Below are 27,482 nucleotides of genomic sequence, written 5' to 3'. Positions count from 1 at the left end.
TTTTAAGATATCTTACAAGTCCTTATAAGTATGTGTTAAGAATATACTCAAATATAGGTACTTTTAATGAATATTCGATAAAGGTATATTCTAAGAATAAACTTTTACGAATATTTCGAGATCGTACGTACACGAATGTGCTCAGCATATTCGGTACGAGAATATTCTTTGAAGTATATGCATAGAACATGAAATTTAGAATGTTTTTAAGGTATAGACGAAGCGAAGATAGGTGGAATATGCGCATTTTATCAATGAAATTCGATATTTTTAAGATATTCCAGAAGCCGCTACAGATAAAATGTTTTAACGACCTATTAATCATTCAGAATTACTCAACGGATATTAGTACAGTTAAAATAGTTCAGACGATAACCAGACAACATTGATTTAATGAGTAAAATTTAGTTTTTTTTTACTTTAATGACAAAAAAGCAAGCACATTAGCAGAACCCAATTAAAAATTATTTTGTACATCATATTTGAAACATTATTTGGTAGAAAAATCTCATTTTTGTTGGCAAAAAAATATATTAATTTGTTTGGACTAAATTACAGTTGTGCTTATCTTAAAAAGGATATGTTACTATCAACATTCGCACAGTGTTGCCAAACTGAATTTTGTTATTTTGGGTGTAAATTTTTTCCACGGATCTCCGAGGGAACAATACATGCTATGCATGTAAAGTCGGGTCCATAGATATTTCGCCCGTCGGCAAATTCAACCAGATAACATTTGTATGTTATGAAATTCGAGTAAACCAATGTCCCTTTGTTAAGGCACATACCGGTATTTTTACAACCGGGTTACTCATCGTAAATCAATCAGTTTAACACTTGAAAATTTATACTTGGGCATTAGTACAGTTAAAATTGTTAGACGATTATATTTAGATGAAATATTAAGCAATAGAATTCAAAGTTTTTTCTACTTTTAAGGACAAAAAAAGCAAGGTCATTAGCGGAACGTGATTCAAAATTATTCTGCAGATTATAATTGAAGCAATATTTGATTAAAACATCTCATTTTTGGTGGTAAAAATATATTAAATACATATATTAATTTGTCTGCTCTAAAGGTGGTAAAAGATGGTCTGGAGTTATATTTTTGTTTGAATTTGCCAACGGACGATAGATAGATGGTGTCAACTTTACTACGCATATACTAAAAAGATTATACTACGACGAATGTTGGTAGTATATGCTTTGAACATGTTGCGAACATCATTGTTATATGCGTTTTTACACCCTAGATCTGAGGCTTAGCCCAGTATCTATACATTTTTAATATGTTGTTTGGCAATTACTCTCCTATGAAGGATTTAAACCTATAGGACGAAGATCTGATGATGGCACGTGATGTGCTGAAAGTACTCAGCTAATTTTAATAAAAAGTATGTACAAGTCATACAGTCTTTTTCAATTTGTCAAAACTATAATAGCTGACAAGTCACAAAAAATCAGTACAAAACAAATTTAACAAATGTAAGTTAAATTCTTTATTTGAACTAACTAACAAATCCACTTTTACACTTTATAATTCATCTTTCTCGGAAGGATTAAAGTTAAATTATTTATTTGAACTAACTAACAAATCCACTTTTACACTTTACAATTCATCTTTGTCGGAAGGCTTCTCCTCTTCAGCATCTTCTTTAGCGGATTCTTCGGAATTATCTTTACCACCAGACTCTACGAATTTTGCTAGCCCTTTGAATGTTCTTGGGCCTACGTAGTCAATGGCTTCGTTACTGCCTTTGGTGTATAATTTGATGGTTGGGAAGCTAACAATTTCGATGTGTTCTAATTCGTTTGCGGTGGAGTCCATTTTGGCGATAACAACGTCGCTGTTGTCCTTGAAGTGTTCTCCGAGTTTGTCGTAGATGGGGGCGAGGTTCTTGCAATGACCGCACCATGGAGCGTAGAATTCCACGAGAACATCCTTTGAGCTGTCAAGAGTGACGCTATCGAAATTGCTACTATCTAATACCTACAAAAAAAAATATGTAATAAGTATTAAAGTTATAAAAGTTATAATTTTTTTATAATTTTTGACAACATAGTGGCTCATATAGAAAATCACACTAGCTTTAACTTTGAAAATCTATATTTCGTGCAATCAGTGATAGTATGGTATAGTTAGACCCAAACCCAGACATCCAAAGTGAAAGTTATCCTCCAACACCAAATTGTTCTATATGGTCCACATAATATTCAGAAAAAAGTCACACCATTTTGAGCGTCGGGTTTGGGGGGCAGAGGGGGGAGAAATCTGCAAATTCGTAGTTTTTTACGTTTTTCGTCAATATTTCTAAAACTAAGAGGTTTAGCATGAACAAACTTCTACACAAAATTGTTCTACATTAAATTTGAAATAAAAAAGGCCCTATGCATAACCCTTCTAAAATGAACGGTTCCAAAGTTACGGAGGTAGTATAGTATAATTGGTCCAAAAAAAGGCCTAACCCAGACATCCAAAGTAAAAGTTTTCCTTAACACCAAATTGTTCTATATGGTCCACATATTAAAAAGTTACACCATTTTGAGCGTCCGGTTTGGGGGGGAGATGGGGGAGAAGTCGGTAAATTAGTAGTCTTTTTAGGTTTTTCGTCAATATTTCTAAAACTATGCTTTAGCGTAAGGAATGTTCTATAGAAAGATGTTCTACATAAAATTTAAAACAAAAAAGGTTCTATACATAATTGTTATAAAATCAACGGTTCCAGAGTTACGGAGGGTGAAATGTGGAGATTTTCGATACTTTTTATAATTGCCGAATTCTCCCCCTTCTCCCCCCCCCCCAAACCCGACGCTCAAAATGGTGTGACTTTTTCCTGAACATTATGTGGACCATATAGAACAATTTGGTGTTGGAGAATAACTTTCACTTTGGATGTCTGGGTTTTTGGTATAGTTATATCATAAATGGACGGCGTTATGCAGAAAGCTACCAACCCTCAATATATCAGATATTGGGTTGGATGCATATTTGGACAACAAAATACGAGTTCTGCATTCTGTAAAAACCTACCACCTCTAGATTAATATATAACCTATAAAACTATAAAAATGCTAAGCCACATATTAAATTTATCTGATATTCTAATTTGCAGAAACCTACCAACCCACTTGGTAGTATACTTTTAATTTACAGAAACCTTCCAACCCACTTGGTAGAATTTTAATAAAGCGCCACTTGCATCCAAGTGGGTTGGTAGCTTTCTGCAAATATTGGGGATTTCCATTGTAACTGTACATCTAAATGTGCAGAAAATGTTTCTGTTGAAAGTCGAAAATATGAATTTGAGAGGTTTTGGTCGCTAAATTCATATGATGTTCAAACTAATTTTATTGCTGCTAGTGTATCCGAGATTGAAAAAAAAGGTCTTATGGTAGAAATATTGAAAAAAGGAAATTATCTCGAATTTATAAAATAAAGGACACAAAAGTGTGTAGAGAAATGTTTATAAATACTCTAAAGGTAACTGCATTTCGAGTAAACACTACTTTAAAGAAATTTCATGGTTGGGCTCCTATTAGTGATCAAAGAGGTTTAAAGCAGGGAGGCAAAAACAAATAACAGATGAACGAATTCAAGCAGTTGTTAGTCATATTAATAAAATACCTAAATACATTTCACACTACCGTCGGGAACAAACAGAGGCGAAATATTTACCACCTGGTATCACTTTACAACAAATGTATGACGTACAAGCAGGAAGAAACCAATCCAGTAAGCTTAATGTCATACAAGAACATATTCTACACGAAATTTAATTTGAAAATAAAGCCATTAAAAAAAGACACCTGCAATGTTTGCGATACTTTTAAAATGAAAATATATAATGAAAAGGATGAAGAAAAGAAAAGAAGAGTTCAAGCAGGAACATACGAAGCATTTGCAAGTTGCAGAGGAGGCACAGAAAATGAGAAGAAATGATTTCAAGATAGTGACTGAACAAAAGTTTTGACTTGGAAAAAACCCTACCGCTTCCCAGAATACCTACAAGCATCGTATTTTATAAGCGTCAGTTGTGGGTGTATAATGCAGGAATACACAGTGCTAAAGAAAATAGAGGATACTGCTACGTTTGGGTAGAAGGTTCAGCTGGAAGGGGCGCCAAAGAAATAGGCTCTTGCCTTATAAAACATGTTACAACTAAATTAACTCCAGAAGTCAAACATCTTACGCTTTGGTCTGATTCTTGCGGAAATATTAAGTTAATACTTATGCATAAATCAATTTTGCGTGGAACACGCACAAACCTAGAAAGCACTACCGTAAAATATCTCTGTTCTGGTCATAGTTTTTTGCCCAACGACACTGATTTTAGTGATATTGAGTCGGTTCTTAAACGACAGCAAAGATTATATACCCCAAATGACTATATCGAGGTAATGCGTTCTTGTAGAAAGCTGAGACTATTGGTAGTCACCCAAATGCACGTCGAAGATTTTTAGGCGTAATAAACATTGAGAAAAAAATTGCTAATCGCAAAGTGACCGAAGATAAAGAAAAAATTAATTGGTTGAAGATTAGGTCAATCAAAATAGAAAAGTCTGACCCATTTAGGCTAATGATACAACAACACGATTTTTCACAACCGTATCAAAAAATTTCTATCAAAAAATCTTCTCGAGGTAGAACTGCTAACGAAGAAATCTTTGGCGATTTAATACCACTGTGGCCTAACGGGAAGCCTATCGCTGAGGCGAAATTACAAAAGTTAAAGGAAATGATGCACCTTACTCCTGCTGATGCATTGACTTTTTATCAAAATTTGCAGGGTGCCAATATAACTGAAGATGTTGAGAGTTACAATGTTAATGTTGAAGATCTAGATTTTGAAGTGGATGAAGTAGATTAATATTAAAATTTATTAAATTAATACGTTAAATGTTCATATCCTAACTTCCTGTAAATAAAAATAATTTTTCTAACTTTACTGTTGTTTTTAGTTAATATTGTTGGTATTAATTTCCCACTTTGCAAAATGCAGAAACCTACCAATCCACAAAAATTTCCCATTTCTCTTTTTAATTTACAATTAAAATATTTAAACATGTAGAAAATACCAAAATATTTATCCACAGTCAAAAAAAAGTTAGAGAGTAGTAGCAACATATCCTACAGATTTTTTAAATCAATAAAAACTTTAAACTTGATTATTATCTCAGTTCGCCACTATTGAGGGTTGGTAGCTTTCTGCATAACGCCGTCCAAATATTGCCCAACAAATATAAAAAGTATCGAAAACCTCGACTTTTCACCCTCCGTAACTCTGAAACCGTTGATTTTATAACAATTATGTATAGAACATTTTTTGTTTTAAATTTCATTTAGAACATTCTTGTATATAACATTGTTTACGCTAAAGCATAGTTTTAGAAATATCGACGAAAAACGTACAAAAACTACTAATTTACCTGCTTCTCTCCCATCTTCCTCCCAAACCGGACGCTCAAAATGGTGTAACTTTTTACTGAACAATATGTGGACCATATAGAGCATTTTGGTGTTGGAGGAAAACTTTTACTTTGGATGTTTGGGTTAGGCCTTTTTTGGACCAGTTATACTATACTACCTCCGTAACTTTGGAACGATTCATTTTAGAAAGGTTATGCATAGGGCCTTTTTTATTTCAAATTGAATGTAGAACAATTTTGTATAGAAGGTTGTTCATGATAAACCGCATAGTTTTAGAAATATTGGCAAAAACTTAAAAAACTACGAATTTACCGATTTCTCCCCCCCCCCCCCCCCCAAACCCGACGCTCAAAATGGTGTGACTTTTTTCTGGACATTGTGTGGACCATATAGAACAATTTGGTGTTGAAGGATAACTTTCACTTTGGATGTCTGGGTTATGCCATCTTTTGGATCAACTATACTATACTATGAGGGTATTTGGCTCCGAATTACATCCTACTGCATCAATTTACTTCATATTTTCGCTGTTAGTACGGAATAGCTAAAGAAACAGTAAGCCTAGTATGCCGTATATACTATAGCACCTTTATCTTGGGGTGGTTCCAACTCCTTCTCGGAGGTGGACAATTTTTTGGTCAAAGTAACCACAAAAGTGGCTAGAGAACCTAATTCTAAGCAAAAACTGTTCTATAATTTTTTTAAACTCAATATTTTTGAGTTATTTTTTGTTGAAAAATGACACCTTTTCAGACGGTTTTTTGCGAATACCTTAAAAATTAAGCGTCTAACAAAAAAGCTATATAATTATATAAAACATTTTTATAACTTATGAAAAATCAAAGACATTCATTTCTTCATAAATCTTCTAGATATAATAAAAAAAGTGAATGGTAGGCGAAAAGAGATTTTTTTCTGCATGCACAAATCGGTGTATTTAACTTAAAATAACAGATGCTACGAATACCTTTCGTAGTGCTTAAGAAGACCTTTAAAACGAGTGCTGTTAAACAATGTCGATTACATTCAAACTAAGCGTGATATGGTGCAAAAAGAATTGAGGACTAATGTATTTTAAGGAAAAATGAGAAGTATATTTAATCCCTCATCTACCAGAATTTGAATGCATCGTTTCCTTCTACAATACCTTTTATTATAGTGTTATTTCTAAGTTCAAAAATTTGGACGGATTTAAAATAAATGGTTTTTGAAAAAATAAGAACAACTTATAGAGCGCATTTTTAAATTTTCTTAAAAATCTTCCTTTTTCTCCATGTAACTCGAAAATGATATACGAAAAAAAGATACAGCACCAAAAAGGTAGGGTTTTTTTAGATAACAATTTTGTTTTTTTTTGAAGTTATACTTCTTTAGGCGCGATTAAGAGTAAAATTTCATAATACTGCGGCGCATGCGCACACAGACAGTATGGCGTTTAGTTGCTAAATATTTCAAGTTATGTATAAATATATAAGTGCAAGAAAAGGTGTGAAAAGAATATATTAGTGTTTTTAGTAAATATATTTATTATAATTTTTGTGTCTTTGGATTTGTCTTCCTCAGGAGTAAGATGAATATTATAAAAACATTTTATTGTATATTTACTTCACCTTGTCTGTTTGTTACCGTGAATTGTCATTAGGTACGTCCGAACCGATACAGACACAGTCCTCGTAGCGTATTTGGTATAGCATTCGGCTAGAGATCGAGAGGTCTTGAGTTCGAATCCGTAGCAATCCTATAATTTTTTTATATTTTTTTGAAAGAGGTAAGCACAAAATTAATTTGGTGTTTAAAAAAAAATTAAAACAAACTGTTTAAAGTATATTTATTTTTAAGAAATCATATAATAGAAGTATAACTTCTTACGTGCGTACAAAGTACACACACATTCTTTTTTTCATTACTGTACCTATCTCTTTATCATTTTCGAGTTACATGGAGAAAAAGGAAGATTTTTAAGAAAATTTAAAAATGCGCTCTATAATTTAATCTTATTTTTTTTTTCAAAAACCATGCATTTTAAACCCGTCCAACTTTTTGAACATAGAAATAACACTGTAATAAAAAGTATTGTAAAAGTAAAACGATGCATTTAAATCTGGTGGATGTGGGGTTAAATATACTTCGCATTTTATCTTAAAATAAATTGGTCATCTTTTTATTTGCATCATATATCGCTTAGATTGAATGTAATATCTAATCTTTTCAAGTACCTACTACAAAAGATATTGGTAGCATTATACCCTCAAATCGACCATTTCTCTGTCATTTTAAGTTGAAGACACCGATTTCAGTATGCACCAAAAAAATCTCTTTTCACCTACCATATCTCTTTTTGTACCTATATAGAAGATTTGTGAAGAAACTAATCTCTTTGATTTTTCATAAGCTACAAAGATATTTTATATAGATATAATATTTTATATTTTTTTCATTAGATGCATAATTTTTAAGGTATTCGCAAAAAACCGTCCGAAAAGGTGACATTTTTCAATGAAAATTGCAAATTTTCAACTACGAATAACTCAAAAAATATTGAGTTTTAAAAAAAAAATATAGAACTGTTTTTGCTTAGAATTAGGCTCCCTAGCCACTTTCGTGGTTGTTTGGCCAAAAAATTGTCCACCCCCAAGATAAAAGCACACATTAGCATAGGGTAGACTTTGAATTAAGAGATAAGTAGAGGCTATTCCCAAAATTTCATTAAAACATGCACTAGGATAGAATTCGGAAGTAATATCCTGTTTGTGGTAGGTATCATTGACTGGTGTAATTTTTAGCCTCAAAAACCTGAACAAAATAACCTTCAAAAATTTGAAGAAATGTAGCGAACTTAATAAAAATTATGTAAAAGAGTAAATTTTATTTGTGAGAAAGTAGTCAATCACTATATTACGAATAGAACACATGATTAAAAGGTATCGAAATTTTACCGTCGAGTTGATACAAATTTTATTTAAAAAATTTATTTCGAGCGCATAACCACATTCAAAATCGCCGGTCAATGCAAGCGTTGTTTATGACAGAATGGTTTATTCTACACAAAAGTGCTAATAAACATTGTTCTGTTCGTATGATTTTTTCCCAGGCAACCAAGTGACGTCAATAACGTCGCGGAAACGTCAGTTTTTGGTTGAATATATACACGTGTTTGAAGATTACGTCGTATAAACGTCTTTTGTAGGTGATTTTAAATACGTAAGATTAATGACGTTAATATACGTCTAAAACACGTTTCCATTTCAGACAGCCTAAATCTGACGTCACAAAATTGAGAGGAGCTTAAAGACTCAATGCTTATGACTGCAAACAATAATTTCGATAAGAAATTTTTCATATATTGTTTACGTGTTTTGTGTGGTAAAATAAGACTTTCCATTTAGATATTGAGTTGAAGAAATGTATTAATTAAGAGATTTTCATTCGTTTTTCTCAATTGAGTTAGTTTAATGCAATAATTCTTCTTGAGAATTGTTTGAGGTTATGTTTTAATTTGTTTTGGTGTTTATTTTCTGTTAATGAACTAATTGTGTGTTATCGAGTTTAACTAAATTAATTTGTTAATAAATTTATTAGTTTATATATGTTGTTTCAATTTTGACAGAGTAAGTATATACAGGGTGAAGCAAATAAAGGGCCTATTAGAAATATCTCGAGAACTAAAGGCAACAGAATAATGAAAATTGGAATAAAGAGGTTTTGAAGGATGATCTATTAAATGAAAATATTTTCATCTCTTTGCAACTTCCGGTTATACCGGAAGTTGCTTATAACTTCGTTTTTTAAATAGGACACCCTGTATGTTTTTACATTTTTGGATTCTCTTCGATGTCTTCTTTCTTAAAATATGAGTTTTGTAATATTATACAGGGTATTTTAAGAGATAATTACGTTTTTTTATTAATTTCGTAGCAACATTCACACCTTGTAGAATTGTAGTAATTTGACATCTAAAACTCTACTTACGTTCAAATGATTTTTAATATACTCTACTATTGTTAAGAATCATTAGTATAGCTAAATTTTTAATTTTAGTATACAGGGTTGGTCGAAACTCGGAATGAGTATTTTCTGAGTTTTCTTAAATGGAACACCCTGTATTTTAGTATTGTAATGAAATGATATTTTATGGTACTTTTTTATTTCTTAAGCATTCCCTATACCTAACTGCTTTAATTTGTGCTTAATTGTTAATCGCACCAACAATCTTAACTACGTAGGTATTTTGGTAGCTAAACCATTATTGGTAATTTTAAGGGTCAGTCTGGATTAACATGTATTTATTTCTGAAAAATTATTTGGGATTGAGTATTTTCACGGCCAACCTAATAAAATTTTACGTATTTTTTGTTGCAATTGATGTTTAGCTTGAATCACCAATAACTCACAAATTAAAGCAGTTAGGTATACGGAATGATTAAGGAATAAAAAAGTACTATAAAATATCATTTCATTACAATACAAAAATACAGGTTGTTCCATTTAAGAAAACTCAGAAAATACTTATTCCGAGTTTCGACCAACCCTGTATACTAAAATTAAAAATTTAGCTATACTAATGATTCTTAACAATAGTTGACTATATTAAAAATCATTTGAACGTAAGTAGAGTTTTAGTTGTCAAACTACTACAATTCTACAGGGTGTGAATATTGGTACGAAATTAATAAAAAAACGTAATTATCTTTTAAAATACCCTGTATAACATTACAAATACTCATATTTTAAGAAAGAAGACATCGAAGAGAATCCAAAAATGTAAAAATATACAGGGTGTCCCATTTAAAAAAACAAAGTTATAAGCAACTTCCGGTATAACCGGAAGTTGCAAAGAGATGAAAATATTTTCATTTAATAGATCATCCTTCAAAACCCCTGTATTCCAATTTTCATGATTCTATTGCCTTTAGTTCTCGAGATATTTCTAATAGGCCAGTTATCTGCCTCACCCTATATAAAAAGTAAAATTTATATATAGGTATGTTCCATTGAGGGTATTGTAATTCTATACATTTTAGAGTCTTCCATTTGGTTTTACTTTTAGCCTATGGGCTAAATTTAAAACGGCTTAATGAAAAATTGAAATACCAACAATGCCCATTCAAATAATTATTGTGTATCTTAACAATAATAAAATGAAAAATAATCTAAAAAACGACATAAAAACTACGTTTTTGGTATCACGTACTTAAAACGTGATAAAAATGACGTCAATTTTGGTTGGACAAATTCACGTGATTATCGACGTCGAAAAAACGTGATAAACTAACGTGGTTTGGTGATAATTATGACGTTTTTTCAACGTTTTGTAAACGTTATTTGGTTGCCTGGGTTGAGGGCGACTAAAAAAACTATTAAAACATCTGACGAATGAATTATAAAAATATGTTAAAATAATATTAATATGAATATAAAATGGTATTTTTATCATAATTAACTTACTTTGACAGGTTCTTTGTATGGTTTAAGTTTACCATCCAAGAAGTCTTGGACAAATTTCTTGATATTTTTGGCGGTCAAATCGTTAGATTCTGGTTTATATGGTAAGCCTTCGTTTAAATCGATAAGACGAGCTGTTGGTACAGAGTTCTTTTCGATTTTGAAGAAGTCCATGATCCTTTGGTTTTCTTCTCGTTCGGCATCGACGCGGGCAAAGATAACCTGGGAAATAAAATAAACTTTTAATAATAGAAAAAATAATTACACTTTAAAAAAAAACTTTTTATAATACCACGTTTTTATTATTTATAAGAGAGAATATAAAAAAGTAAGTATTATAAAAATAATTATTCTTCAAATCAAAATGTCAATTTTAAAAACACAAAGGATTTCCGATGGCGGGAATCGAACTCGAGCCTCCAGGGTGAAAGCCAGGTATCCTAACCACTATTAGACCATATTGGATGTGAGGTATGGAGATAAATATTTGACATATAAGTTTAGTGCAACAATTTTTAAAAAATTACACTTTAAAAAAAAAAGTACCTTTTATAATACCACGGGGAATTAGTACAGACGTTTGAAAGTAGTTCAGTGGTATTTTCCAATTTTAGTTTTGTATGAACTACTTTTTGAACTTAAAGTGTGATAATAGTTTAAATTATAGTATAAAGTGAGAATACGAATAAAAAATTACAAGCGGAAGAGGCTGTAAGTACAAAATTTTTGAAAATTAAATTATATTAAAAACTGGCAACAACTGTCAAATAAAAACATTTGCATAGAGATAGGAGTAAACGCTTTCGAACTGTAGAGGTGGGCGTTACTGCTTACGCTATAGTTATAAAATAACGGCTGATAAAACTAAAATGCAAGTCAATATTCCGCCAGAACCATCTGACAGGGGAAAAAATTCTATACTGTCAACAAAGGAAAATGATAAGGTCATCAAAAATCTGTACACAAATAATGATAATGGACTTTTTACGTATATATCGAAAATAAAAACGGTAATTTTGGAAAAATTGCATCGAATCGGGACAGCCAGAATAATATTACATACAGTGCCGGAGGTACAAAATAATATTACATTAATAACTGTAATTGGTAGGAATAAAGTAAAAGTTGAACTTAATTCTTTTGAGAGTGCAAATAAATTAATACTTTCTGAAAAGTTAGTAGCAAAGGAATATAATGTTTACTTACCAACATTCCTTATACAAAAAAGGGAAGTAATTAAGTTAGTCGATAAAGAACTGGATGAGAAAGAATTAATTAATATAATTTAACCTAGATATGGATATAAATTTGAGCTAGTTAATGTAAAAAGAATTAATAGAAGAGTTAAGGATTCAGATGGAAATATAGAGTATATACCTACATCTACCATAATAGTATCTTTTAAGGGTCAAACGATACCTCAGCAGGTAATTATAGAAAAAATGATATATGAAATCGAAGCATATATCCCCAGATTAGTTCAATGTTTGAAATGTTTGAGATTTGGGAAGGTATCTTTTTGATAAAAATATTTCTAATGATGAAAGGGTTGCCAATGCGAGTCCATTATACCACTGGATAAGGAAATGAGTCAATACTCGCAATCTTATCCCATATAGCACACAACGTCCGATGTACGTCCATATAACGTACATTTAAAGTCCAAACGTCCATGGACCAAAATTGGACGTACTATGTACGTACATTACGGACGTCCATTGGACGTTTGATTTCAACGTACATTGGACATCCATTTGTGGTCCATGGATATTTTACACAAAACGCGACTATTATATTAAGTCCCAATACAAACTAAATGAGAATCTTCTTGACAACGTTGTCGCTCTTCGCGCTATCGGTCGTGAAAAGCAGTATTAGGCAGGTACTTTTGGGGGATTATCGCTGTTAATTGTTGTGGAATACTGAAGGATGGTTTATTTATGATAATTCACAGAATGGCAAACGCGCTTGTAATATACAACAACGGTACTGACTCTAAAAATAGTTTGGAACAGAAACAGAACAGAGATTAAACCTCTTTTAATGTGCATGCTTCCTAGGGCGTCATTATCTGAATCTCGTCTTTATGAAAATACATCCTGTGATATATTTGTGTTTTCTGTTTATCGTGCAAGTGCAGTCGTGCATTAATGAAGTTCCTAGTTCCTATAATAAAGTATATATTATAATGAAGTTACAGTAAAGAGAAATAAAAAGATCTTTTGTGTAATATTTTTAAGTATAAGTTTAGTATTATAAGGAACTATTTCCTATAAAGGCTTTTTGCTATGTATTCACAAAATTATGGGTACTAGATTTCTTTCTGAAAAGTGTCCTACAAATGTCCATAAGACGTACATTGAATGTGCATAAGCTGTACACTGAAAGCTTCAATACAACGTACAATGTACGTTTGTAGCGGACGTTCTATGGACGTCCAATTTTGTGAACTCTGGACATTCGTTGGACGTCCATCGGATGTCCATTGTACCTTAGCGGGACGTCCATTGGACGTTCCAATGTACACAGATGTACGTCCATTGGATGTCCATAAAACGTACTTGTGCTATCTGGGATAGTTTGTATGTTATTTATTAGTTGTTACAATCATGGCGCAATCGGTTTCGAAGCTTACATTTTATGCTTCATCTTCAGGCCCAGTACATATAGTCTTCGCATATACAAACTACTAGCTAAAATTAACAAAAAGACAAAATGTACATACATATAAACATAAAAACAACTATGTCTAGGTTATGACTAAAAACATACAATAAAGCAAACCAACTGTGAAGTATTGAACTTAGTGTTCCATAGAGTGTATATTGGGACTTTCTGCTATTGGGAGTGACCAGTCTGATGGAAATTGCTTGGTATTGATTTTAATTGTCATAACGTTGCTTGGGGTTGTAGTACTACGGATCGTTTGGGGAAAAATTTATTAGAGGCCATTGATGAATGTAATTTAATATATTTAAATAATGGTAAAGAAACTATTTTGCCTAGACCGGGAAATATTAATAAGTCGGCAATATATTATATTACTATTTCTACAGCCGATGTTGCTCATTTATTTGACTGGGACGTGGATGATACGACATTAGGTTCAAATCATTATGTAATTTTAATGAAGTTAAATTTGAATAATAACGTTAATAATATTAATTATACTAGAAAAAATGGAATATATAGAATGCAGATTGGACGCTTTTTTCTTCTCTTATGGAACAGTATGCTGAAATTAATAAAAATAATAATGACTACCATACCTTTATTGAAGAATTTAAAAAATGTATTAAAATTACTGTTCCAGAGAAGAAAAAATCGTTTCACGCAACATTTAATAAGAATTGGTGGAATCCAGAGTGTAGTAGGACAATCAAGCAACAACAATTAGCACTTAAACAGTATAAAAAACAAGGAACAATTGAAAATTACATTAACTACAACAAATGCACAGCTATTACTAAAAAATAATAAAACAAAGTAAAAGAAAAGCATGGAGAGAATTTTGTGTCTCTTTAAATAGAAACACAAATATTAAAACCATTTGGAGTCAAATACGAATGTTAAATAATGCCTATAAACCACCCATAAGTTCAGTTATGGAAGGAGATTGGATAAAAAATTTTTTTAATAAAATTTGTCAACCGGGTTCTGCTCAAAATATCATATATTCGACTAATGTAGAAGAACATTATTTAGTAAAATCATTTACTATGAATGAATTAGAAGCGAGTATAAAAATAAACAAAAACACAGCTCCAGAACTTGATGATGTTCAATATATCATGATATGTAAATTGGGAGAAGAGGCTAAGAATATGCTACTGGTAATTTACAATAAAATATGGAATACCGAATGTTATCCATCAAGTTGGAGTCAGTTTATAGTTTACCCTTTCTAAAACCATACAAAAATCCAGAAATGCAAGAATCATATCGAGGAATCTCGTTAGGATCTTGTATTAGTAAAACATTTGAAAGAATGGTAAAGTGGAGATTGGAAAAATGGTTAGAATTTAATGAAAAAATACCGGCTTCACAATTCGGATTTAGAAGAGGATATTCTACCACAGAAAACATAGGTCATCTAGTAACAGATATTAATCTTAGTTTTACTGAAAATAAGTCTGTTACAGCTTTATTTATGGACATAGAAGGAGCATACGATAATGTCAATCTTAGTATTCTATATAACAAAATGTCACTAATTGGTCTTCCGGGAAGTTTTAATAAAAAAATAATTAAGATGTATTCCAACAGGAAAATATTCCTAAACATTAACAATAACCTGTTAGGACCTCAAATTGCTAGAGATAGATTACCACAAGGAGGCATATTATGTCCAGTATTGTACCTTATATATACACATGATTTAGAAAAAACAGCAAAATTTTCAAAAATTATACAATTTGCAGACGATGTGGTAATTTATCAAGATCAAACTGAAATTAATCAGGGAATCAAAAATATCAATGATAACTACATAACAATTAGTAACTGGGCATTTAAAAATGGACTTACATTATTTAAAGATAACTCAAGCCTGTATATTTACTACACAAAGGAAAAGTGTCCCAGTAGAAATAAAATTAAACAGTATAAATTTTCCGGTACAAAAATCTGTAAAACACCTCGGTGTCATTTTGGATCAAAAACTTCTATGGAAAGAACAAATAGAAAATATAATTAGGAAAACAGAAAAAGGAGTAAATATCTTACGAGCAGTTTCACATTCCACATGGGGAGCAGATCCCAATCTCTCTCTTTTGATCTATAGAGCTTATATAAGAGCAATAATAGATTATGGATCAGTATTTTATGCGGATGCAGCCAACTGTTATCTACAAAAAATTGAAGTCGTTATGAACAAATGTTTAAGACTGTGTTTAGGCGCTCTAAAGTCTACTCCAATAAATCATTTATTTACAGAATGTTCTAAAATGCCTATGACAATAAGAAGATGCAAACTAGGCAGTCAATTTTTAATTAAATTACTTCATAAAGAATCCAATTTAATTGAAAAAATTCATCGATTGTCAATACAAGATTTAATGAATAAATACTGGCAAAAAAAGAAATCACCTTGTATTGCAGAATGCTACAGACTACAGACAATTGGCTAAGTACAAGGAAAATATTCACACTACATCAATAAATCTAAGCTATACCTATAAATTCGAAGAAACGATGAAAATAGATATAAATTTTCTTCGAGATTATTCGAAATATCCAAAACAAATAAGAAATACACCGACGACGCCTCAAAAAACAAGGAGGGAACAGCCTGTGCAATATATGATTCACAAGTTAAGTATAAAAAGATGGTAAAATTAAATATAAACACAAACGGCATATTCGGCGGAGTTAATAGGTATACTAGAAGCCTTGAAGTATTGTCAACATATTATCACAGATTCAGAAATTGTTATAATAAGTGACAGTAAAAGCGCTTTGTCAAAAATAAAGCACCTGAAGATAACTTCCAAAGCAAATTATATTATTTTGGAAATAATCAAAAATATTAACAAAACAAATTAAATACAGATTTTAAAAAAATACGGTTATTGTGGGTCAAAGGACACAGCGGAATTATGGGTAATGAACTCGTGGATTCCTTAGCTAAGCAGGCTCTAAAAGAAGGGACATATATTGACTACAAATGTACACCTGAAGAAATTAAAAATATTAGCACTAATATATATAAAATCATCTGGAGCAAAGAATTTGAGGAAATTAAAAAAGGTATGTACTATAAAGAAATTCAATGTACAATGCCATCAAGACCATGGTTTGCAATGACAACTCTTCCAAAATATCTTCATAAAATTCATTTAAGAGACAATCCATATTGTCAATGTGGAGAAATAGGTGATGCTGAACATATGATTTTAAATTGCCCTCTAATACAAATAAATATAAATATGTTTATAAGTAAATTATACAGTTTTAAAAATATAACACACCCATTAAATTTAATATATAGTTACAGTTCAAGTTGATTCTCAGTTAGAGTTGACTCCAACTAGTTGGAGTCAACTCCAACTGAAACGAGCAGTAAAAGTTGATTTTAAAAATTTAAATCAACTTTTACTAGTTGGAGTTGACTCTTCCTGGATCGATTCAGTAAATGTTGATTATACGAGAATCTCAAGTGCATTTTTGATGAGTGTGCGTTTCTTTGTTTTGACCGTTTCAACTACTTATTAGTATAGCCTGTAACGTCGCCCCCGTTAGGTAAATTATTCTGATTCGATATTTTGCACAAACTTACTCAAAGAAATACATCCGTATAACAATCCTTATAACAAATACACAGGGTGTCACGCGGTACCGCGGTCGAAAAATTGTTTAACCAATTTTTGTTAACCAAATTTACAAAAATAATTTTTATCTACTCTATCTCATATTATGTAAAGTAGCGGTTCTCAATCTGTGGTACATGTACCACTGGTGGTACATATCATTATTTGCGGTCCTGCCAAAGACAAACCATTTTCATTTCCAATAATGACACGAGCCGTCTCACCGTGCCTCGGAGAGCACGTTAAGCCGTCGGTCCCCCTGGGCTAGTGCACATCGACACTAGTTGCTTGAAACAGGGTTGAAGATGTAATTGGCGCCGGAACTGTCCAAAAGGCAAAAATGCCATACGATATTATAATATATTATGAAAGTCAGAAACTAAAAAAAAATCAAAAATTAAACCTACCTCTATAAGATCCTGAAGAAATTTTTGTCATTATTTCATTATTAAGATATTATTTTTAATTATCAATAATGAGCGCTAAGCGTGTATTGAGGCGGCCGTCAATGTGAGTGCGAGTGAGATTCACCATTGGACGGCCGGAATGGTGCATCTCTTTAGCACTCACCATTGACGGCAGCCTGATACGCACTTAGCGCTCATTGTTCATAATTAAAGATAAAGCTTAGTAATAAAATACAGTCCTCTCTCTCTCTATAACGATATGCAAGGGACCGGGAATTTTCATCGTTATAAGGAGAGATCGTTATACAGAGAGAGAGAGAAAAAAAATCGTTATTGTAATAGTAATCATATTGTACTAAATAACTTGTGTTAATTTACTCTACTGCCGAGTTATCGATAACTTTTCTTTAACCGAGTACTCTACGCTTTTTCGAAAACATCTTGACTGTTCACAGACCGAGATACAACCGAAATTGAAACTTAGAAGTCGTCAATAGACAATAGAGGACAACATCTGTGTGAAAACAGTTAAGGCACACCGCCCGAACGATAAAAGCGTGTACTCAACTTTCTGCATATCGGATTGAAATTTGAACCACCAAATTTTTGCTAAATTGGAGCCACAAAATGAATCACTCACTAATCACTTTGTATCAAGTTACACCTACGCAACAGCTTTTTCAGTTATTCCCTGTGGTGTTATCTTTAATTCTTAAAATTCTCATGATTTAGTTATCTTAGTTATTGCCAAACACAAATGGTTATCAGTGGTTTCTTGAGAAGTGAGGTCATCGAATATTGAAAAGTTATCGTTATAAAGAGACAACGATATCGGTATAGGAAAGAATTAATACATTGTCCTTATGACGAACCAAACAATGTTTAGTATTTTGATCGTTATAGAGGAATTATCGTTATATAGGGAATCGTTATAAAGAGAGACTACTGTAGTGACAAAAATTTCTGCTGAATCTTGTAGAGGGGGCTATAAACTTTGATTTGGTCACTTTCTGACTTTCATAATAATGGATTTTAACCGAGTTATTAAGCCTTGAAAATGGCTATTTTCGCATTTTTCAAATTTTAAATCGCGTATAACTCAACAACAATCAATTTTAGAGAGAAATCACAAAATACCTTTTTTTGCTCAAACTAACCCAAATGATCTAAAAAAAAAATTGTTCGAAGTGAAAAAATTATTTTTGTGAATTTGTCTAAAAAAATTGTTTAAACAATTTATCGATCAATCAAGGTACTGCCTGGCACCCAGTAGATTTGTTATAAGGACCTCTTTTTGAGTCAGTTTGTGCAAAAAATTCGAATCGGAGTAATTTACCTAACGGGGGCGACGATATAGCCTAGACTAATTTGAACATATTCAGTAACATTTAATTCCTAGAATCGGCTGTTTGTGTGAATCAGAATCAACTTTTACTAAATGGCATTGGGAAGAGTATACTTTTCCTAGTTGGAGTCTACTTTTACTAGTAAATGTTGAATATAAATCTTCATTTTATATTTATAATCAACTTTTACTGAAACCAGCCGTTAGAGTCGACTCCAACTAGTTGAAGTCAACTCCAACTGGATAATCAACTTGAACTGTAACATATGTTATCACAAATTAATAATACAGAATTAATGCAATTGTTTACAGAACATATTAAAAATATAAAAATCAAATTATAAACTAACGTAAAGACAGAAATTAAAATCTATTATAATATAATATATAATAAGTAAACCTATGTTTTTGCCTGATGTGGTATTCCCACTGACCAGTGGTCAATCTTTATAAATTATGTATAGTGTAGGAAACAGAGGTTGAACCTTGCAAAATGGACACAAGTCCGGTTTTATTTTTTTTCTGTCACATCAAGGGTTGCTTATTATAAGACTAACTTTTTCTGAAAAAATTTCGCCCCGGAACCCCCCTTTTCACCCCTTTAAAGGGGGTAATTTATGGTTTTTGCAGAACGTAGCCCTTCCTGTACCTTTTACAAAAAATTTCTTTTATAGAAATATGAATAGGACTATATTTTCTACGATTTATTTCCAACAGCATCTCTCTATCATCCACCGTTTAGCAAGGGTGGCGCCCCAAAGTTGACAAGTTTTTAAAAAAGATGTTTTTAAAAAAAATATATTTTTCCCTAACTGTAACGGAAATTAAATAGAAATGCTGCGGAGATTATTCACAAATAGATGATTGATTTTTTGGTATAGGTTTCACTTAAGGATAATTGCCCTTTTTTTAATTACAGGGTGTTACATTTTAAAAAACCCCTTTTTATACCATCTGAACCGTTTATGCTAGAGTAAAAAGACTTTCAGCGATTACCCATGTACTAGTGTTATTTACAAATTTGTATAATGCACCCCCATTTTTTCCCCGGAACCACCCAAAAAAAAAGAAGAATTAATAAATAAAGTGATTTTCTTGGAATCCTTCACACACAATGCCCTTCATTAATATGCTTCATATATCATTTTGTGCAAGTTATTATTACCCATGCATGGACACTAAAAGCGATTTCCTAGTGCAACCCCTGTAGCCAAAAACAATAAATAAAATGGGGGGTTGAAAATTTTTTTTTGTTTTTTGCTTTTTGATCCATATGGGCATATACTTCATCAATAGTGCTTTTCAAAAATATATATGGTTATTGCAACATCCCTGCGCAAACCACCCCTATCCTTGAAAACATACTGCAGAAACTACCCCTATACCTTATCCAGTATGTTTTTACGATTTTCTCATTACCTATTCATTTTTTTGTAAACAAAACTTATACAAGGTTAAAGACCACTACTTACTCTAAAAATTAGGTCCTATTCATTTTTTTCGTTTAAGCAACCGTTACGGCACAGTGGCGCCGTAAACCTCATATATGCTTTGACGGGCTCCAGTTTTTGTTTATTTTTTCGTCATCTGTTTGTTTCATTGATAAAGTACTTATGTAAAATAAAACAACACAGTGTAACCTACAAATCATGACCTATGCACATTTTACATTCTTTGCTCCCCAAAGCTACAGTGGTGGCCCAAAATAAATTTTTTCATATTTTCGCCACCTACACGCATTTTATTGCGTTAATGCTACCTTAATAGCACAATGTTCACCCCTAAGTGGTCGCTAAGCAGTGGCGGATCCAGGGAGGGGTGATGGAAGCGATCACCCCACCCCTCTCAAGCCAAGTGATATTATATTTGAAGATTATAAAAATATTCATTTATTTTTATAGAAATACTTATATTATATTAATATTATTTTTATAAGAATGACTTTTTATACTTTAGTGACAGTGGCGGATCCAGCATCGTTAAGAGGGGGGTGCCAATTGGTTAAATTTCTATAAAAATAAATGAATATTTTTATAATCTTTGAATATAATATCACTTGGTTTGAGAGGGGGGGAGGTGATCACCCCCATCACCCCTCCCTGGATCCACCACTGCGTAGCGACCACCTAAGGGTAAATATTGTGCTGTTAAGGTAGCATTAATGCAATAAAATGCATGTAGGTGGCAAAAATATGCAAAAATTTATTTTGGGCCACCACTGTGGCTTTGGGGAGCAAAGAATGTAAAATGTGCATAGGTCATAATTTGTAGGTTACACTGTGTTATTTTATTTTGCATAAGTACTTTATCAATAAAACGAACAGATGACGAAAAAAAAAACAAAAACTGGAGCCCGCCAAAGCATATATGAGGTTTACGGCGCCACTGTGCCGTAACGGTTGCTTATACGAAAAAATGAATACGACATAATTTTTAGAGTAAATAGTGGTCTTTAACCTTGTATAAGTTTTGTTTAAAAAGAATACATAGGTAATGAGAAAATCGTAAAAACATGCTCGCCAAGGGATAGGGGTAGTTTCTGCAGTATATTTTCAAGGATAGGGGTGGTTTTCGCAGAGATGTTGCAATAACCATATATATTTTTGAAAAGCACTATTGATGAAGCATATGCCCATATGGATCAAAAAGCAAAAAACAAAAATTTTCAACCCCCCATTTTATTTATTTTTTTTGCTTCAGGGGTTGCACTAGGAAATTGATTTTGGTGTCCATGCATGGGTAATAATAACGTTCACAAAATGATGTATGAAGCATATTAATAAAGGGCATTGTGTGTGAAGGATTCCAAGAAAATCAATTTATTTATTAATTCTTCTTTTTTTGGGGTGGTTCCGGGGAAAAAATGGGGGTGCATTATACAAATTTGTAAATAGCACCAGTACATGGGTAATCGTTGAAAGTCTTTTTACTCTAGCATAAACGGTTCAGATGGTATAAAAAGAGGTTTTTTAAAATGTAACACCCTGTAATTAAAAAAAGGGCAATTATCCTTAAGTAAAACCTATACCAAAAAATCAGTCAATTATTTGTGAATAATCGCCGCAGGATTTCTTCTTAATTTCCGTTACAGTTAGGGAAAAATATATATTTTTTAAAAACATCTTTTTTAAAAACTTGTCAACTTTAGGGCGCCACCCCAGCTAAACGGTGGATGATAGAGAGATAGTGTTAAAAATAGATCGTAGAAAATATAGTCCTCTTCATATTTCTATAAAAGAAATTTTTTGTAAAAGTTACAGGAAGGGCTACGTTCCGCAAAAACCACAAATTACCCCCTTTAAAGGGGTGAAAAGGGAGGTTCCGGGGCGAAATTTTTTCAGAAAAAGTTAGTCTTATAATAAGCACCCCTTGATATACCAGAAAAAAAAAATAAAACCGGACTTGTGTCCATTTTGCAAGGTTCAACCTTTGTTTCCTACACTAGTAGGATAAGTAGGATAGAAAATGTTAAGTAGATAGGTATAGGAAAATATATTGTAAAATAAATGAGCAAAACTGGTGGATCGGCGAATGAGCCTTGAAGGGCCTGTAGTCATACAACTCCAAAAGAAAAAAAATAATACCACGGTTTTGTTATATACAGGACACAATATAAAATTATTAACTATATTGTTGTTTCAAACCCTATGTCATGAGAGAATGTTGTACGTAATCGATTTTTAACTTATATAAATCAAAGACAATTTTTAAAATTGTAAAAAATTAATTAAACCTGTTTCGAAAGAATAAAGGGTACCCCCGTTAAGTTAGGCAAAATGCCCTCACTCCCAGAATTCAATTCTATTAATTTTTTCACGTTCTAGGCGATTAAAAAATGAGATTAGGCGGATTTTTAGCTCGCCACCCCCATTACCCCTCCCCCCACAGCCGAAAACGTAGATTTTTAGATTTATTTTTTTTTTAGTTGGGTTGCAATTGATTTAAAAAATTCAAAAAATTCACACTTGTAGCTGAATCTTTTACAAAACATGTCCATTTTTTATGAACACGTAGGTCAAGTGTACATAACCTCAAATTTTTTTTATATTTTTTTAAAGCTTGAAACTTTTTTTTGGAGACGGCTGCAGGTCCAATTTTTTTTGAAATTTGTATATTTTATTAAAAACTATCCCTCTGATTTTTTTCAGATTTTTCCGTAAACTGCGCCATCTTGAAAAATCCGGAAAACTGTTTTTTTAGGGGGTTTTTGGTGATTTTCTCCATTATATAGACTTCAAAATAGATCAACTCAAGGTTTTGTTGATAGATTATGTATAATTTGAAATGACTGAGTATTTTATAATATTCAAAAATTGGGCGAAACACTTTTAAACCCCCCCAGAAACCATGTTTTTCAAGTTTTGTAAGGGTTTTTGCGGGTCTAATCATATTTTTTGAGGTCGATACAGCCTGAATATTTTTTTTATTTTTTTACGTTATATGTGATTAAAAAATTAAGGCTCAATGCAATTTTAACCCACCACCCCTTCCCCCTCTCCCACATCTAAACGTCAATTTTTCGATTTTTTTTAAGTTGGTTTCCAATTAAATTATAAATTACAAAAAGTTACAATAATTACAAAAGCTTGTAACTTTTTTTGGAGATGGCTGCAGGTCCAATTTTTTTTTTAGCTTTCTGTACTTTGTTAAAAACTATCTCTCTGATTTTTTTCAGATTTTTCCGTCAACTGCGCCATCTTGAAAAATCCGGAGAACTGTTTTTTTCCGGAGATTTTTGGGGATTTTCTCCATTTTATAGACTTCAAATAGGTCAACTGAAGGTTTTGTTGATAGATTATGTATAATTTTAAATAACTGAGTATTTTAGGATATTCAAAAATTGGGCAAAACACTTTTAAACCCCTCCAAAATTGTGTTTTTTCAAGTTAGGTAAGGGTTTTTGCGGGTTTGGTACTATTTTTTGAGATCGATACAGCCGTAATATTTTTTTTACATTTCTTTACGTTATATGTGATTAAAAAATACGACGCATCGCATTTTTAGCCCAACACCCCCTTCCCCTACCCCCACAAAAACGTCAATTTTTATATTTTTTTTTGTTTAGTTAAGTTGCAATTAATTTAAAAATTTTATGAGGCTTTTACAAAACATGTCTGTTTTTATGGACGCATAGGTCGAGTGTACATATGACATCAAAATTCCTTTTTTATTTTTTTAAAACGTATTTTTGACTTCCAATCGATATTTTTTTAAAATGTCAAATGAATGGTATAATTACGGTGACCATATGTACTTATTTAAGTAGGACAGTACTTACTTTTAAATATTGTCCTAATGTACTTTAAAACCTTTCTAAGGACACGCGAATGTACTTATTTTTTTTTTAAAATGAATATTTTTATCGTTTACTACTTTTAAACAAATTTCTTTGTATACTGTTCCAGGTATTGCAGCTTTTGGGTCTTGATGGTTTCCAATATTTCCATTCTTTTGTTGACTCTTCTCCTGACTTCGTTGTTTGTTACAGGCTCGGTCTATGCTGTCTTCAGGTACCTTCACCCACAGTTCAAATGCTTCCAACTTTTTAGTAGTCGACGCGTTAATTGACCATGCTTCTATCCCGTAAAGTAGAGTCGAGAAAATATAACACTTTGCCAGCCTAACTCTCAAGTCTTAATTATTTCAGTTCTCTTGCACAAACTACCCTTCTCATTTTATTGAAGTTGGTTCTTGCCTTCTCTATTCGAACTTTGATGTCTTTGGAATTTGTGTGATTAATTATTGTGCCAAGATAGTTGTAGTTTTCAACTTGTTCTAAAGTTTTACCTTTAATTGTCAGGCTTTTATCATTATTTTGGGTTTTTGATAGCCTCATAAATTTAGTTTTCTTGATGTTTACTGATAATCCATATTGTTCTCCATACTCAACTATCTTGTTCATTAGCTTTTGGAGGTCTTGGAGGTTGTCCGCTATTATGATAGTGTCGTCCGCATATCTAATGTTGTTAATTGGCGTTTCATTTAGGTACCTTTATTCCTGCTGTTTCTCCCTCAAGAACTTTTTTCATAATTTCTTCAGAGTATGCATTTAATAATAGTAGTGACAATACACACCCCTGTCGGACTTCTCTTTTAATTTCGAACTCTTCTGATGTGTGTTCGTTAATGCGTATGTGTGCCTGCTGTTTATAATATAGATTTGTTATAATTCAAAGGTCATGGTATTGTAATTGTTTTGCTTTGAGGACGTCCATTAGCTCTTTTTGGCGGACTTTATCGAAAGCCTTGTTGTAATCTATGAAACGGACGTACATATCCTGGTTCACATCCAAGCATCTCTGGATTAGTAGTGTAAATTCAAAGTGGGTTTCTTCGATATCTATATCAAGTGTTTTGGTAAATGCGTTTATGAATGATCTTTAAAAATATTTTAAGTGTGTGAAACATCAGGATTATGGTGCGGTGGTCGCACACAAAACTTCACTGCGCAAGTGAAACATTTTTACACAAAATGTGTAACCTACCTAGAAAACCGGAGTACAAATTTTCATGAATTTAAACTATTCAAAAGCATAGATCTAAAGCGGGCTCCACATTCTCGGCGAAGTTACTTCGCCAAAGTTGGCCGAATTTCGAAGTACCCTCTCTACACAGTCGTTCTACTTCGCGAGGAAATGCGATACCGACAAAGAGCGGTGCGATACCGACAAAGATCCCTTTGACCAGACCAACAGAGAATGGAAGTAGAACGAAGTGAGGCAAAGTTACACAAGTTGGCCGTCTACACTCTCGTACTTGTTGAACCTCGATCGACTTCGGCGAGAGTGTGGAGCTCGCATAAGAAGTGAAATAACATGAAACGATGTTTGTTATTCTCTCGAAGCTTTTAAATTGTATATCAAGGCAACCATGTTAAACGAAGATCAACTCTTTGACGAACTGGGAATTTTGAAAGACGTGGCTACAAGTGAAAAAATTGCTGAGTGGAACAGAGAAGAAAAAAATAGTCAGGATCGATGGCTTAAAGTTTTTAAGTGTGTAGATCAATTCAAACTGAAAAACTTACAAATATTATGCGAATTTATTTTTTGTCTTCCGGGTACTAGTGCGGCTATCGAGCGTTTATTTTCTGTAATAAATAATTATTATTGGACGTCGGAAAAGTCACAAATGTCCATATCACTCTCAAGGCAGCGATGCTGGTGTACGCAAATTTTGATGAGACTTGTATGAAATGTTTCATTTACTTCAGTCGAAGCCGGACCTTCTTAAATTAATTTTAAGTTCAGAAAAATATGAATGATGCAAAACACCGGAAGAAGATGAGGCTATTCCAAGTCCCTCATCTAAAAACTCTTTAATTATTACAGGCTTGTAACTTTTTCAAAGCTAATGTAATGTGTTATGTTTAGTTTAATTGATATAATTTTTTATGTTTAGTTACATAGTTTATTTATTTTTAATGCCAAAAAGCTATATTTGTCCAATAACAAGATACATTTTGCGTTTTTAATACATTTTTGTTTTTTGTACTTTTTTTTCTTTCAAAAGATATGGTCACCGTAGGTATAATACATCTCTCTCGCTGACGGCCGTCTCAATACGTGCTTAGTTAATTGTTAAAAATAATAGCTAAGTAATAAAAATAACGACAAAAATTTCTCCAGACTCATGTAGGGGTGGGGAGCTTTAAACTTTGATTTGGTCACTTTCTGACTTTCTTAATAATAATTTTCATTCGAGTTATTAATCCTTAAAAATGGTCATTTTCGCGTTTTTCAAATTTTAAATCTCGTATAACTCGACAACAGTCAATTTTAGAGAAAAATCACAACAGACCTTTTTGTTCAGATTGATCCAAAGAATCTAAAACAAATTTGTCCGAAGTGAAAAATTGATTTTTTGAATTTGTTTAAAAAATTGTTTTAAACAATTATTTTCCGACCGTGTTACTGTCTGGCAACTTGTGGATTTGTTATAAGGATCTGTTTTTGAGTAAGTTTGTGCAAAAAGAAACTAATGGGAATAATTTACCAAACGGTGGCGAGCAATTAGAATATGGATAATGTAAAGGCGGAGATACATATGCGCTCTGCTCGGTGTGCGAACCGCTCGCGCGCAGCGTATTCGTCAGATTAGTACGTGTTTTCAAGTGACGCACAAACGGCACGCACACGGCGCACCACGATCTAAATTCTGTCGGTTTTTCAACAAACGCTTTGATGGTTCGCAATACGTATTTGGACGGGTTTGCGAGTGGTTTGTTGGTTTTGGCGCGCATGAGTTGAATATTTGTTAGTAATGGAATGGTCGGAATTGTCGGAAGGAAATTGATGTTTACCGTGGAAAATCATTATTGTGGGATCCTCAATAAAGAACCATTTAATTTAAAGAAACAACTTAAATCCGATCTGAACGGAAATAGAAGCTGAAATAAAAAAAATGTACATGCGGACCTTTTTAAAAAATGTTAGTTCATTGTTGTACTAAAAATAACATGTATTAAAAATAAGATTTACTATTTTATTTGGGCATAAGCCACAATTCGAGTTTGAAATCAAGTTTACTTGACCTTTCGACTTTCACTTCGG

General features: G+C 32.3%; 1 protein-coding gene across 1 annotated transcript in view; it reads right to left on the bottom strand.

Moving 5' to 3' along the window:
- Positions 1 to 1,486: 1,486 nt before the first annotated feature.
- Positions 1,487 to 27,482, bottom strand: part of LOC114326271 (protein disulfide-isomerase-like) — a 126,101-nt gene continuing 100,105 nt past the window's right edge. Inside the window, exons 5-6 of the mRNA XM_050658202.1 lie at positions 10,874 to 11,092; positions 1,487 to 1,990 (exon numbers count right to left, since the gene is read on the bottom strand). Coding sequence (XP_050514159.1) covers positions 1,610 to 1,990; positions 10,874 to 11,092 — 600 coding nt within the window. The 3' untranslated portion in view covers positions 1,487 to 1,609. The remainder of the gene's footprint in view (positions 1,991 to 10,873; positions 11,093 to 27,482) is intronic.

This window comes from Diabrotica virgifera, chromosome 8 (assembly GCF_917563875.1).
Source record: "Diabrotica virgifera virgifera chromosome 8, PGI_DIABVI_V3a".
In the NCBI taxonomy this organism is placed as follows: Eukaryota; Metazoa; Arthropoda; class Insecta; order Coleoptera; family Chrysomelidae; genus Diabrotica; species Diabrotica virgifera.
The sequence above is the reverse complement of the archived record's forward strand: the minus strand, read 5'-3'. Positions and strand labels throughout refer to the sequence as shown.